The sequence below is a fragment of the Oncorhynchus kisutch genome, linkage group LG15, assembly GCF_002021735.2.
Source record: "Oncorhynchus kisutch isolate 150728-3 linkage group LG15, Okis_V2, whole genome shotgun sequence".
NCBI lineage: Eukaryota > Metazoa > Chordata > Actinopteri > Salmoniformes > Salmonidae > Oncorhynchus > Oncorhynchus kisutch.
Window position 1 is genome coordinate 73,345,165 of NC_034188.2, and position 14,316 is coordinate 73,359,480.

The following is a 14,316-nucleotide window of genomic DNA, read 5'->3' on the forward strand; positions in this document are numbered from 1 at the left end:
AGGGAAACAGAAAGGAAAAGGTTTGCATGACAAATTAGTGTCTACGAGTGTCTGCGTGTGACCATTACATTACACTAGTGTGTGTGTGTGTGTGTGTGTGTGTGTGTGTGTGTGTGTGTGTGTGTGTGTGTGTGTGTGTGTGTGTGTGTGTGTGTGTGTGTGTGTGTGTGTGTGTGTGTGTGTGTGTGTGTGTGTGTGTGTGTGTGTGTGTCTTCATTCAGTGGGCCGGTTTACTGACGTCTTTATGGAAGGCCATCACCATGGCAACGGCAAGCAATGAGTGTCTAATAAAAGGGTGCTCTCTTCTCTGGCTGTTGCTCTCTCTCTCTCTTTCTCCTATTTGCCTTTCTCTTTCTCCGTTTCATTTATTTTCTTTTCCTCTGTCTGTCTTGCCAACCTACGTAGCACAGCATGCTCAACATCAGCATAGGGAGATAGATAGAACAGCAAAAGTGAGGCAGAAGAAAAGGACAGAAATATGTCTAGCTCTAACATCTCACTCCGTGTGAATGCAGCCTACTGTGTCATCCATCATCCATCTGTGTGGGGGACATCTTTGATCTGTCAAAGAAGAGGATCTTTGATTTACCAGAGTTGGATATCTTTGTGACCTGTTGAGGAAAAATCTCTTTTGAAATCTACTAGAAAAGGATATCTTTGTACAGTGGGGGATCTCTCCTCATTGTGTATTTCTAAGGAGGATAGGAGAGCATCCATGTCCTTTGTGTTGGCCAAGGAAAGGCTCTCGGAATACTGTAATGGTTAAAGACTTGATTCAGGGATGGCCCCCTTACTACTGAATTGTCGACAGTACATGTCGACTGTAGAGACAGGTTCACTATGCTGACCTTTGCTTTGGTGAAGGCAAAAGAAATTTGACAAATGTGATATGATATTGAGCTATAAATGCATTCAACTCAACTTTTCATCTGCCAATAATGCGTAGGACACCACTCCGTCTTGACGGAACACAACAAAAGATCGACAATCAGCAGGGTGAGGAAGAAGAGGAGGGAAAAGAGGCTGAACAAGAAGAGGAAGAGAAGGGAGAAGAGGAGGGTCACCATGATTTGGCTAAATCTTCTCTATGCCCGTCCTGTAGGCGTGGTTTTGACGTTGCCCTTCTCCTACCATGCTCCCATACCCTGTGTGGGCGCTGTGTAGGAGGTGGAGAGGGGGCAGGGCGATGTGGAGAGGGGGCAGGGCGATGTGGAGAGGGGGCAGGGCAATGTGTACTGGATGAGGAAGGGGACGGTGTGTCCCATGCTTCCCGTGGTGGCACCCATTCTGCCCACCACCGCTCTACCAGTACGCCTGTGTGTGCCGTGCTGTGCCCTTGCTGTCGCCACCCTGTGGAGCTGCCATGCTGGGAGTGGGCTTCTGCCACCTGTTGCCTGCCCCCCGACCCCACCCTGACCCCTGGGTGGACAGCCAGCAGTGCTGGGGACCAGGCGGAAGAAGGGATGAAGGCCTTCTCACAGGTAACTAAGCTTGTTCTTTTCTTTTCATGTTGGATAGGTAGGCTTATTTCATCTTTGTTTTAGACAAGTGAGAGGCACACTAGCCTTATGGATGCACAATCTTCTCCCATTGCCCTATTCAATCTTTGGATGGATACAGGTCACACCTTCCAAGTGACCCAGTGACTTAAGCCTCCCTAACACATCTTCCCATTCCTTCCCACCCCACCTCCACTAATCCCACATGCAGAGGAATCCATTCGGCAGAGACAAAGAGGATGTCACGGACCAGATCACTGCTGCATATGGTGAGTGAAATGGCACCTTGGCAGTTAGTCTAGGTTAGACACATTTTGTGAGCTCAAGGTTAAAACTGGGAGACATGCCAGGCAGTTGTTATTGTTGTTGCTGTTACTCTTCACGGTGTTGGGCATCTAGTTCCTCTGAATACCGTCAGGCCTCATGGGAAAGGGAGAATGAAGTGGGTTAAGGAGAATCTGGCAGGCTTACTTCCCTACATGCTTTACTGAGTAAGGCTTTAAATGGCGCCAACTGTGTTGTGTCTGTTTTAACGGTCTCTTTTCTCTCTGCGTATCCATGGATGCAGGCTCACCACTGGAGGGAACTATAGATCTACGAGAGGAGGAGATGGAACAGTCTGTCTCAGGTCAGTGAGTCCAATGCAAGATTCTTTATCCAATGATGTCTTGATATACTGTGTAGAAGAAGATAAAAAAATACAAATGTTATTAATTGCAATGCCCCTGGTTAGAGGAAATCAGGTTTCACCTGCTCTTTCGTCTTCATCTCTCCCTTCCCAGGTCTGACGTTCACCCTAGACCCCTCTGCTGCTGCTCCATCCCTCCATCTCTCCACCTCTTCACTCACTGTGACGTTCCACGGACCAAGCCCTCCGCCACTACCCTCTCGCCATCATGGAAACAGGGTCACAGGGTCAGTAACAAGCACTGAATCCCAGGAGTCTGTCCCCCATCCACTCCCTCAGGTGTGTGGGGATGTGGTCATCATCAGGGGTCAGTTCTACTGGGAGGTGGATGTATGCAACAGCACCCTCTACAGGATAGGTGAGGAAGTGCACCCTAATCCACCTGGCCATTATTTACTGGTAGTGGCAGAACAAGTACAAATCCCTGCTTTGATAATAATACTCTTAGCTTCTGGCATGCTGATAAATTCCTACTGATGGAGATAAATATGAATTTCCATGGGCTACATTTCTTACACAATCATGTTGTAGCCTACAAATACATACAGACAGTCTTGTGCAAATGCTCCCGCACACAGGACACTGTCTGTCCTACATAAAGTTCATTCACATCCTTCAACTCTGCTCTGTGGTGTCACCGAGTGGTGAACAGGATGTCAGCAGGGATATCCCAGCGCTTGGCTGAACCACTAAACAATTGCATTTTTTATTGAACAATTACATTTTGGCTTACAAGGCATATTGACATCTGCTCTCTGTAAACAACAGAAAACTCTAAACATTTTGCCCAGCAACAAACCATAAACAATCTGTTGATTTGCATTAATATGACAGAAATGTGCAGCTTCATCATTAACTGTAGGGAGTCAGGCCAAATACCTATTAGTGGTTGTTGACCATGATGACTGGCACTGTCGACAGAGCTGTACTTAGGGAATAGGGATACTTAGCGAGGTAATATGGGATGGGAACCGCATTGATATTTCACATATTATTGCTCACTCATGCCTATCTCACATGAAAAAATACTACAGTTTACTATAGAATACTACGGTACTTTCTATAGAATTCAGTAGTAAACTGTACTATACTGTAGAATACTATACTATACACGGCAGTATATCTCTATTATGTGTAGTACTTACTATAGAATGGTGCAGTATACTGTAAAATACTATAGTAAATACTACAGTATACTACAGACCACAAACACTACAGTAAATACTACAGTCACATCCACAAAAACACTACTGTCTGCAAAAACATTACGGTAATTACTATAGTGTATATACTACAATATTTAATTTGCATATACCCTGTCCATTACCCTCCCCCATATCCTAATATGTTCCACTCATAAGTGACAAACCTACAGTGCCTTGCGAAAGTATTCGGCCCCCTTGAACTTTGCGACCTTTTGCCACATTTCAGGCTTCAAACATAAAGATATAAAACTGTATTTTTTTGTGAAGAATCAATAACAAGTGGGACACAATCATGAAGTGGAACGACATTTATTGGATATTTCAAACTTTTTTAACAAATCAGAAACTGAAAAATTGGGCGTGCAAAATTATTCAGCCCCCTTAATAAGTTAATATTTTGTAGCGCCACCTTTTGCTGCGATTACAGCTGTAAGTCACTTGGGGTATGTCTCTATCAGTTTTGCACATCGAGAGACTGACATTTTTTCCCATTCCTCCTTGCAAAACAGCTCGAGCTCAGTGAGGTTGGATGGAGAGCATTTGTGAACAGCAGTTTTCAGTTCTTTCCACAGATTCTCGATTGGATTCAGGTCTGGACTTTTACTTGGCCATTCTAACACCTGGATATGTTTATTTTTGAACCATTCCATTGTAGATTTTGCTTTATGTTTTGGATCATTGTCTTGTTGGAAGACAAATCTCCGTCCCAGTCTCAGGTCTTTTGCAGACTCCATCAGGTTTTCTTCCAGAATGGTCCTGTATTTGGCTCCATCCATCTTCCCATCAATTTTAACCATCTTCCCTGTCCCTGCTGAAAAAAAGCAGGCCCAAACCATGATGCTGCCACCACCATGTTTGACAGTGGGGATGGTGTGTTCAGGGTGATGAGCTGTGTTGCTTTTACGCCAAACATAACGTTTTGCATTGTTGCCAAAAAGTTCAATTTTGGTTTCATCTGACCAGAGCACCTTCTTCCACATGTTTGGTGTGTCTCCCAGGTGGCTTGTGGCAAACTTTAAACGACACTTTTTATGGATATCTTTAAGAAATGGCTTTCTTCTTGCCACTCTTCCATAAAGGCCAGATTTGTGCAATATACGACTGATTGTTGTCCTATGGACAGAGTCTCCCACCTCAGCTGTAGATCTCTGCAGTTCATCCAGAGTGATCATGGGCCTCTTGGCTGCATCTCTGATCAGTCTTCTCCTTGTATGAGCTGAAAGTTTAGAGGGACGGCCAGGTCTTGGTAGATTTGCAGTGGTCTGATACTCCGTCCATTTCAACATTATCGCTTGCACAGTGCTCCTTGGGATGTTTAAAGCTTGGGAAATATTTTTGTATCCAAATCCGGCTTTAAACTTCTTCACAGTATCTCGGACCTGCCTGGTGTGTTCTTTGTTCTTCATGATGCTCTCTGCGCTTTTAACGGACCTCTGAGACTATCACAGTGCAGGTGCATTTATACGGAGACTTGATTACACACAGGTGGATTGTATTTATCATCATTAGTCATTTAGGTCAACATTGGATCATTCAGAGATCCTCACTGAACTTCTGGAGAGAGTTTGCTGCACCGAAAGTAAAGGCGCTGAATAATTTTGCACGCCCAATTTTTCAGTTTTTGATTTGTTAAAAAAGTTTGAAATATCCAATAAATGTCGTTCCACTTCATGATTGTGTCCCACTTGTTGTTGATTCTTCACAAAAGAATACAGTTTTATATCTTTATGTTTGAAGCCTGAAATGTGGCAAAAGGTCGCAAAGTTCAAGGGGGCCGAATACTTTCGCAAGGCACTGTACATGCCAATTATAGACCATGTATTGTGTTCCTTACAGAAGCCCTGAATTGTCTGTTCAGACCTTAGTCCTACCTACAGGTTATGGAAAATGTGCTCTTTGAGTATTTTGTCCTTTAGATTTCCTCAAGGACAAAGCCACCACTGCTATGTCAAAGATAATAAACCAAAAACTGAGTTTTATTACAATACTGTCTGCAAAAACACTACAGTGTATAATACAGTCCACAAAAACACTACAATATTTTTTACATGTTTTTATTTAACCTTTATTTAAACAGAGAGTCACATTGAGATGAGAAATCTATTTTACTAGAGAGCCCTGTATACATTACAATAAAAACAGAAAAATAAAACATACACATACACTACCGTTCAAAAGTTTGGGGTCACTTAGAAATGTCCTTGTTTTTGAAATAAAAGAGTTTTTTTTTTCAAAAACAAGGAAATTTCTAAGAACCCCAAAATTTTGAAGGGCACCGCCGCTGATAAATACATATGGCGGAAACACTGTGGGTGTGTGGGTGCCAGTCTGTTTCTACTCCAATATCAGGTTTTAATTCAGGCCAAATGAGGCAACAAATTCCTGCTACAGTGGCGTTGTTGAGTGCATAAACAGTCAGGCATACAGACTATCCTATTTCATGGTGACATTGAAAAGTTTATTGGCACAATATTTGAAGACATAATTTCCCATTATGTATTTTTTGTGACACAGAAAGCAACCATCTTTCCTATTTTCCATACAGGAGTGAGCTCATTGGACGATGCTTGCGGCTGGTGGCTGGAAAGGCGGGGCTTGTCCTTCTCCACTGTGTATGATAGCCGTCGGGAGCCCTTACGTGCCGTACCACCCCAGATCAAGACCCTAGGGCTGTTCCTCAACATGGGTGGAGGGACATTGAGCTTCCACAACCCTCTGACCCAGGAGCACCTGGCCACCCTACCCACTCGCTTCAGCCATGCTGGGGTACGTCCCGCTCTGGGGCTGGGCCAGGGCAGGCTGAGGCTCCACTGTGGCCTACCCCCTCCACCCCACGTCTTTCTCAGCCGAGCATCCGACTATAGAGGGCCTACTGGAGCTGGTGGGGGTCGCTGGCGCAGAGACATGCCCTTCCGGTCTGTACGGATGGTCATCCAGAAGTTTGAGGAGCTGGCGGTGTCAGATTCTGACTCAGGGCTGGTGTCCAGTTTTGGGTCATCCTGCTCCACTCTGGCCGAACCAGGCCCAGGCCTCAGATTCAGCCTCAGCCCAGGAGCAGCTCTCCATTCTGGGAAAGAGGGAAAGGAGGCGGGGGCAGAGTGACATATGGAGGACAGAGTATAGTACCTTGTACAATGAAGGGCCTCTACCCTGCTGGTGATAGGAGCAAACTGCTACCACATCATGCTGGCACATCGTCACATTGCAAATAGGTTGTCACAAGGTTGGTCATGACAATGTGACAAATTTGGGATAAACTTGTGAGATGGAAGGACCATTCTTCTGCTGTATGATGGGAGAAAATTGAATAACACACCAACTCTTTGGGATGAGTTTGATCTTTGGATGACCATTTCCATGTCTAATTTCCCATCTCTGAAGAACTCTCTGTGACTTCTCCCCAGGATGCTGGACTTCCTCTCAGCTACACAACCCCTGGAGGTTTGGGGCTGGGCCAGCGCTGTCTGTGGGAGTGTTAGGAGGATGTCTCACTGGGGGTCCCACACTCTGGTGTGGGGGTTGATTGTGGGACAGTAGGGTTGATACGGATGGTGGTGGTGTGTGTGTGTGAGATTGTGAGGCGTGGGAGTCAGTGGCAGTAACACTACCAGTGTTGACTCAGGGTCTCAGAGACAGGTGGTAACGTACGTTTATCCCGCAGGACGTTTGTGTGTGTGTGTGTGTGTGTGTGTGTGTGTGTGTGTGTGTGTGTGTGTGTGTGTGTGTGTGTGTGTGTGTGTGTGTGTGTGTGTGTGTGTGTGTTATTTATTTATTTATTTATTTTACCTTTATTTAACCAGGTAGGCAAGTTGAGAACAAGTTCTCATTTACAATTGCGACCTGGTCAAGATAAAGCAAAGCAGTTCGACAGATAAAACGACACAGAGTTACACATGGAGTAAAAACAAACATACAGTCAATAATGCAGTATAAACAAGTCTATATACAATGTGAGCAAATGAGGTGAGAAGGGAGGTAAAGGCAAAAAAGGCCATGATGGCAAAGTAAATACAATATATATGTGTGTGTGTGTGTGTGTGTGTGTGTGTGTGTGTGTGTGGCGTGCATGAATGGGCTGGGCCCAGAAGACCTCTGATGACCACAGGACCCTAACGACTTCAAAAGACAGGCAGGGAAAGAGGGAATGACAAAGATAAAGGGAAGGAGTAGGCCTTTATAGAAATGTAGCAGGTGGAGAGATGGTTGGAGCAGGAATAAGTCAGAAATGTTAGATTGTTTGTCCAATTGATTGTGATATTCAACCCTACTGCAACATTATTTGTCTGGTCATCTGAACCCGGAAGTAGTATTAAAGAGGGATTTCCCATCCTGTCTCTCCATGATCTCTCTTTTCTCTTTTTCTGCTGTTTGCATGTTCTGGAACAGACACTGGAATCATTTGGTCAGACCACCCAGATTGTAAATCAGCTGTAAATCACATTGTAAAATGCCGCAGGAATAAAAATGTGCAACCAGCAAAATGTGTATACTGCCAACAAAATGTGTATACTGCCAACAAAATGTGTATACTGCCAACAAAATGTGTATACTGCCAACAAAATGTGTATACTGCCAACAAAATGTGTATACTGCCAACAAAATGTGTATACTGTGGGCAGTTATCACTGGGTCCTCGACTCTATCAACTTTCTAAAGCCGCTTAAAATAAAGTGCGGAAGTAATTTCACTCTTATAAACAAAATTAGATGCGGATGATGCAGAATTCAAAGGCGCTCAGTAATGGTGTTTCTGCCGGATTGGGGGGGTGGGGGTGATTCAAGCCTGGTGTTTGCTTATCGAGGGGGGAACAGATTTGTAAGCAACACGGGAACAGCTGTAGAAAAGAACAACCACATAGACTTTTATTCTACCCTTTTGGCGCCAAAGTGTAGGTTATAGTGGTATAACGGACACACCGGTCTGGTAACATTAAATAATGAAGGCTGCTACAGAAGGCTGCTACAGAAGGCTGCTACAGAAGGCTGCTACAGTGGTGGCTGCTACAGTGGTGGCTGCTACAGAAGGCTGCTACAGTGGCGGCTGCTACAGAAGGCTGCTACAGAATGCTGCTACAGAAGGCTGCTACAGTGGTGGCTGCTACAGTGGTGGCTGCTACAGAAGGCTGCTACAGAAGGCTGCTACAGAAGGCTGCTACAGAAGGCTGCTACAGTGGTGGCTGCTACAGTGGTGGCTGCTACAGAAGGCTGCTACAGTGGCGGCTGCTACAGAAGGCTGCTACAGTGGCGGCTGCTACAGTGGTGGCTGCTACAGAAGGCTGCTACAGAAGGCTGCTACAGTGGTGGCTGCTACAGAAGGCTGCTACAGTGGTGGCTGCTACAGTGGTGGCTGCTACAGAAGGCTGCTACAGAAGGCTGCTACAGTGGTGGCTGCTACAGGACTTGCTGACGTCATTTCCGGTCACAACTTGCAGGCTTGTTTTCGAGTTGCTGTGCGTTTTGTTGCTAACCTGTTTTGCTACCTGACAACTTTACGGTTTTCACTTTTTAATTACCGTTCATATATTTATTTATTTTTTCCTCAACTTTTTCACTCCGGACGCTTTATCTGGACACGATTCGTCAGGACCTCCAACAGCCGAAGCTAAGTAGTAACATTAACATGATGCCTTCTAATTGCAGCCGCTGTACTCGCCTTACGGCGAGGATAGCTGTGCTGCAAGCCCAGCTTCAGACGCAATCGTTAGGCAAGGGTAATTTCAGTGTAGGAAAGGATGAAATAGCGTCTGTGGCACCAGTAAGTACAGATAGTAGTGTAAATCCCCTGGCACAGTCCCCGCAGCCGGACAACTTTCTCACGGTTTCTGGAAGGAAATGCTGTAGGAACGCTCAACCGGTGTCGCTCATTCAGCCGACAGAAACTTTCAACCGGTTTTCCCCATTAAGCAGCGGGTCGGAGTCAGAGGCCGATTCTTCTCTGGTCTCTACTCTTCCCGTTACGGGGTCTGAGACGCCGAAGCTTCCCACCATTAGCTCTGACAAATTGAAAACTCTAGTCATTGGCGACTCCATTACCCGCAGTATTAGACTTAAAGCGAATCATCCAGCGATCATACACTGTTTACCCGGGGGCAGGGCTACCGACGTTAAGGCTAATCTGAAGATGGTGCTGGCTAAAGCTAAAACTGGCGAGTGTAGAGAGTATAGAGATATTGTTATCCACGTCGGCACCAACGATGTTAGGATGAAACAGTCAGAAATCACTAAGCGCAACATAGCTTCTGCGTGCATATCAGCTAGAAAGATGTGTCGGCATCGAGTAATTGTCTCTGGCCCCCTCCCAGTTAGGGGGAGTGATGAGCTCTACAGCAGAGTCTCACAACTCAATCGCTGGTTGAAAACTGTTTTCTGCCCCTCCCAAAAGTTAGAATTTGTAGATAATTGGCCCTCTTTCTGGGACTCACCCACAAACAGGACCAAGCCTGACCTGCTGAGGAGTGACGGACTCCATCCTAGCTGGAGGGGTGCTCTCATCTTATCTACCAACATAGACAGGGCTCTAACTCCTCTAGCTCCACAATGAAATAGGGTGCAGGCCAGGCAGCAGGCTGTTAGCCAGCCTGCCAGCATAGTGGAGTCTGCCATTAGCACAGTCAGTGTAGTCAGCTCAGCTATCACCATTGAGACCGTGTCTGTGCCTCGACCTAGGTTGGGCAAAACTAAACATGGCGGTGCTCGCCTTAGCAATCTCACTAGGATAAAGACCACCTCCATTCCTGTCATTACTGAAAGAGATCATGATACCTCACATCTCAAAATAGGGCTACTTAATGTTAGATCCCTTACTTCAAAGGCAATTATAGTCAATGAACTAATCACTGATCATAATCTTGATGTGATTGGCCTGACTGAAACATGGCTTAAGCCTGATGAATTTACTGTTTTAAATGAGGCCTCACCTCCTGGCTACACTAGTGACCATATCCCCCGTGCATCCCGCAAAGGCGGAGGTGTTGCTAACATTTACGATAGCAAATTTCAATTTACACAAAAAAAAATGACATTTTCGTCTTTTGAGCTTCTAGTCATGAAATCTATGCAGCCTACTCAATCACTTTTTATAGCTACTGTTTACAGGCCTCCTGGGCCATATACACCGTTTCTCACTGAGTTCCCTGAATTCCTATCGGACCTTGTAGTCATAGCAGATAATATTCTAATCTTTGGTGACTTTAATATTCACATGGAAAAGTCCACAGACCCACTCCAAAAGGCTTTCAGAGCCATCATCGACTCAGTGGGTTTTGTCCAACAGGTCTCTGGACCCACTCACTGTCACAGTCATACGCTGGACCTAGTTTTGTCCCATGGAATAAATGTGGTGGATCTTAATGTTTTTCCTCATAATCCTGGACTATCGGACCACCATTTTATTACGTTTGCAATTGCAACAAATAATCTGCTTAGACCCCAACCAAGGAACATCAAAAGTCGTGCTATAAATTCACAGACAACACAAAGATTCCTTGATGCCCTTCCAGACTCCCTCTGCCTACCCAAGGACGCCAGAGGACAAAAATCAGTTAACCACCTAACTGAGGATCTCAATCTAACCTTGCGCAATACCCTTGATGCAGTTGCACCCCTAAAAACAAAAAAAATGTCTCATAAGAAACTAGCTCCCTGGTACACAGAAAATACCCGAGCTCTGAAGCAAGCTTCCAGAAAATTGGAACGGAAATGGCGCCACACCAAACTGGAAGTCTTCCGACTAGCTTGGAAGGACGGTACCGTGCAGTACCGTAGAGCCCTTACTGCTGCTCGATCATCCTATTTTTCTAACTTAATTGAGGAAAATAAGAACAATCCGAAATTCCTTTTTAATACTGTCGCAAAGCTAACTAAAAAGCAGCATTCCCCAAGAGAGGATGACTTTCACTTTAGCAGTGATAAATTCATGAAATTCTTTGAGGAAAAGATTATGATTATTAGAAAGCAAATTACGGACTCCTCTTTAAACCTGCGTATTCCTCCAAACCTCAGTTGTCCTGAGTCTGCACAACTCTGCCAGGACCTAGGATCAAGAGAGACGCTCAAGTGTTTTAGTACTATATCTCTTGACACAATGATGAAAATAATCATGGCCTCTAAACCTTCATGCTGCATACTGGACCCTATTCCAACTAAACTACTGAAAGAGCTGCTTCCTGTGCTTGGCCCTCCTATGTTGAACATAATAAATGGCTCTCTATCCACTGGATGTGTACCAAACTCACTAAAAGTGGCAGTAATAAAGCCTCTCTTGAAAAAGCCAAACCTTGACCCAGAAAATATAAAAAACTATCGGCCTATATCGAATCTTCCATTCCTCTCAAAAATTTTAGAGAAGGCTGTTGCGCAGCAACTCACTGCCTTCCTGAAGACAAACAATGTATACGAAATGCTTCAGTCTGGTTTTAGACCCCATCATAGCACTGAGACGGCACTTGTGAAGGTGGTAAATGACATTTTAATGGCATCGGACCGAGGCTCTGCATCTGTCCTCGTGCTCCTAGACCTTAGTGCTGCTTTTGATACCATCGATCACCACATTCTTTTGGAGAGATTGGAAACCCAAATTGGTCTACACGGACATGTTCTGGCCTGGTTTAGATCTTATCTGTCGGAAAGATATCAGTTTGTCTCTGTGAATGGTTTGTCCTCTGACAAATCAACTGTAAATTTCGGTGTTCCTCAAGGTTCCGTTTTAGGACCACTATTGTTTTCACTATATATTTTACCTCTTGGGGATGTTATTCGAAAACATAATGTAAACTTTCACTGCTATGCGGATGACACACAGCTGTACATTTCAATGAAACATGGTGAAGCCCCAAAATTGCCCTCGCTAGAAGCATGTGTTTCAGACATAAGGAAGTGGATGGCTGCAAACTTTCTACTATTAAACTCGGACAAAACAGAGATGCTTGTTCTAGGTCCCAAGAAACAAAGAGATCTTCTGTTGAATCTGACAATTAATCTTAATGGTTGTACAGTCGTCTCAAATAAAACTGTGAAGGACCTCGGCGTTACTCTGGACCCTGATCTCTCTTTTGAAGAACATATCAAGACCATTTCGAGGACAGCTTTTTTCCATCTACGTAACATTGCAAAAATCAGAAACTTTCTGTCCAAAAATGATGCAGAAAAATTAATCCATGCTTTTGTCACTTCTAGGTTAGACTACTGCAATGCTGTATTTTCCGGCTACCCGGATAAAGCACTAAATAAACTTCAGTTAGTGCTAAATACGGCTGCTAGAATCCTGACTAGAACCAAAAAATTTGATCATATTACTCCAGTGCTAGCCTCTCTACACTGGCTTCCTGTCAAAGCAAGGGCTGATTTCAAGGTTTTACTGCTAACCTACAAAGCATTACATGGGCTTGCTCCTACCTATCTCTCTGATTTGGTCCTGCCGTACATACCTATACGTACGCTACGGTCACAAGACGCAGGCCTCCTAATTGTCCCTAGAATTTCTAAGCAAACAGCTGGAGGCAGGGCTTTCTCCTATAGAGCTCCATTTTTATGGAACGGTCTGCCTACCCATGTCAGAGACGCAAACTCGGTCTCAACCTTTAAGTCTTTACTGAAGACTCATCTCTTCAGTGGGTCATATGATTGAGTGTAGTCTGGCCCAGGAGTGGGAAGGTGAACGGAAAGGCTCTGGAGCAACGAACCGCCCTTGCTGTCTCTGCCTGGCCGGTTCCCCTCTTTCCACTGGGATTCTCTTCCTCTAACCCTATTACAGGGGCTGAGTCACTGGCTTGCTGGGGCTCTCTCATGCCGTCCCTGGAGGGGGTGCGTCACCTGAGTGGGTTGATTCACTGTTGTGGTCATCCTGTCTGGGTTGGCGCCCCCCCCCCTTGGGTTGTGCCGTGGCGGAGATCTTTGTGGGCTATACTCAGCCTTGTCTCAGGATGGTAAGTTGGTGGTTGAAGATATCCCTCTAGTGGTGTGGGGGCTGTGCTTTGGCAAAGTGGGTGGGGTTATATCCTTCCTGTTTGGCCCTGTCCGGGGGTGTCCTCGGATGGGGCCACAGTGTCTCCTGACCCCTCCTGTCTCAGCCTCCAGTATTTATGCTGCAGTAGTTTATGTGTCGGGGGGCTGGGGTCAGTTTGTTATATCTGGAGTACTTTTCCTGTCCTATTCGGTGTCCTGTGTGAATCTAAGTGTGCGTTCTCTAATTCTCTCCTTCTCTCTTTCTTTCTCTCTCTCGGAGGACCTGAGCCCTAGGACCATGCCCCAGGACTACCTGACATGATGACTCCTTGCTGTCCCCAGTCCACCTGGCCATGCTGCTGTTCCAGTTTCAACTGACCTGAGCCCTAGGACCATGCCCCAGGACTACCTGACATGATGACTCCTTGCTGTCCCCAGTCTACCTGGCCATGCTGCTGCTCCAGTTTCAACTTCCACCTGACTGTGCTGCTGCTCTAGTTTCAACTGTTCTGCCTTATTATTATTCGACCATGCTGGTCATTTATGAACATTGAACATCTTGACCATGTTCTGTTATAATCTCCACCCGGCACAGCCAGAAGAGGACTGGCCACCCCACATAGCCTGGTTCCTCTCTAGGTTTCTTCCTAGGTATTGGCCTTTCTAGGGAGTTTTTCCTAGCCACCGTGCTTCTACACCTGCATTGCTTGCTGTTTGGGGTTTTAGGCTGGGTTTCTGTACAGCACTTTGAGATATCAGCTGATGTACGAAGGGCTATATAAATAAATTTGATTTGATTTGATTTGATTTGGTGGCTGCTACAGAAGGCTGCTACAGTGGTGGCTGCTACAGAAGGCTGCTACAGAAGGTTGCTACAGTGGCGGCTGCTACAGAAGGCTGCTACAGAAGGCTGCTACAGAAGGCTGCTACCGTGGTGGCTGCTACAGAAGGCTGCTACAGAAGGCCGCTACAGAAGGCTGCTA

At 45.5% G+C, this 14,316-nt stretch overlaps 1 protein-coding gene across 1 annotated transcript; it reads left to right on the plus strand.

Moving 5' to 3' along the window:
- Positions 1-286: 286 nt before the first annotated feature.
- Positions 287-7,998, plus strand: LOC109904882 (uncharacterized). Its single transcript, XM_031791064.1, has 5 exons — positions 287-1,481; positions 1,711-1,768; positions 2,068-2,127; positions 2,282-2,545; positions 5,938-7,998. Exons 1-5 carry the CDS (start codon positions 939-941, stop codon positions 6,492-6,494), a joined length of 1,482 nt encoding a protein of 493 aa, XP_031646924.1. The 5' UTR covers positions 287-938; the 3' UTR covers positions 6,495-7,998.
- Positions 7,999-14,316: the final 6,318 nt, after the last annotated feature.

Coding starts and splice junctions, on each gene's coding strand:
- LOC109904882 (XM_031791064.1), top strand. CDS start 939: ATGCGTAGGACACCACTCCGTCTTGACGGAACACAACAAAAGATCGAC. Junction 2,128..2,281: donor GATGGAACAGTCTGTCTCAG/GTCAGTGAGTCC, acceptor CTCCCTTCCCAG/GTCTGACGTTCACCCTAGAC. Junction 2,546..5,937: donor CAGCACCCTCTACAGGATAG/GTGAGGAAGTGC, acceptor TTTTCCATACAG/GAGTGAGCTCATTGGACGAT.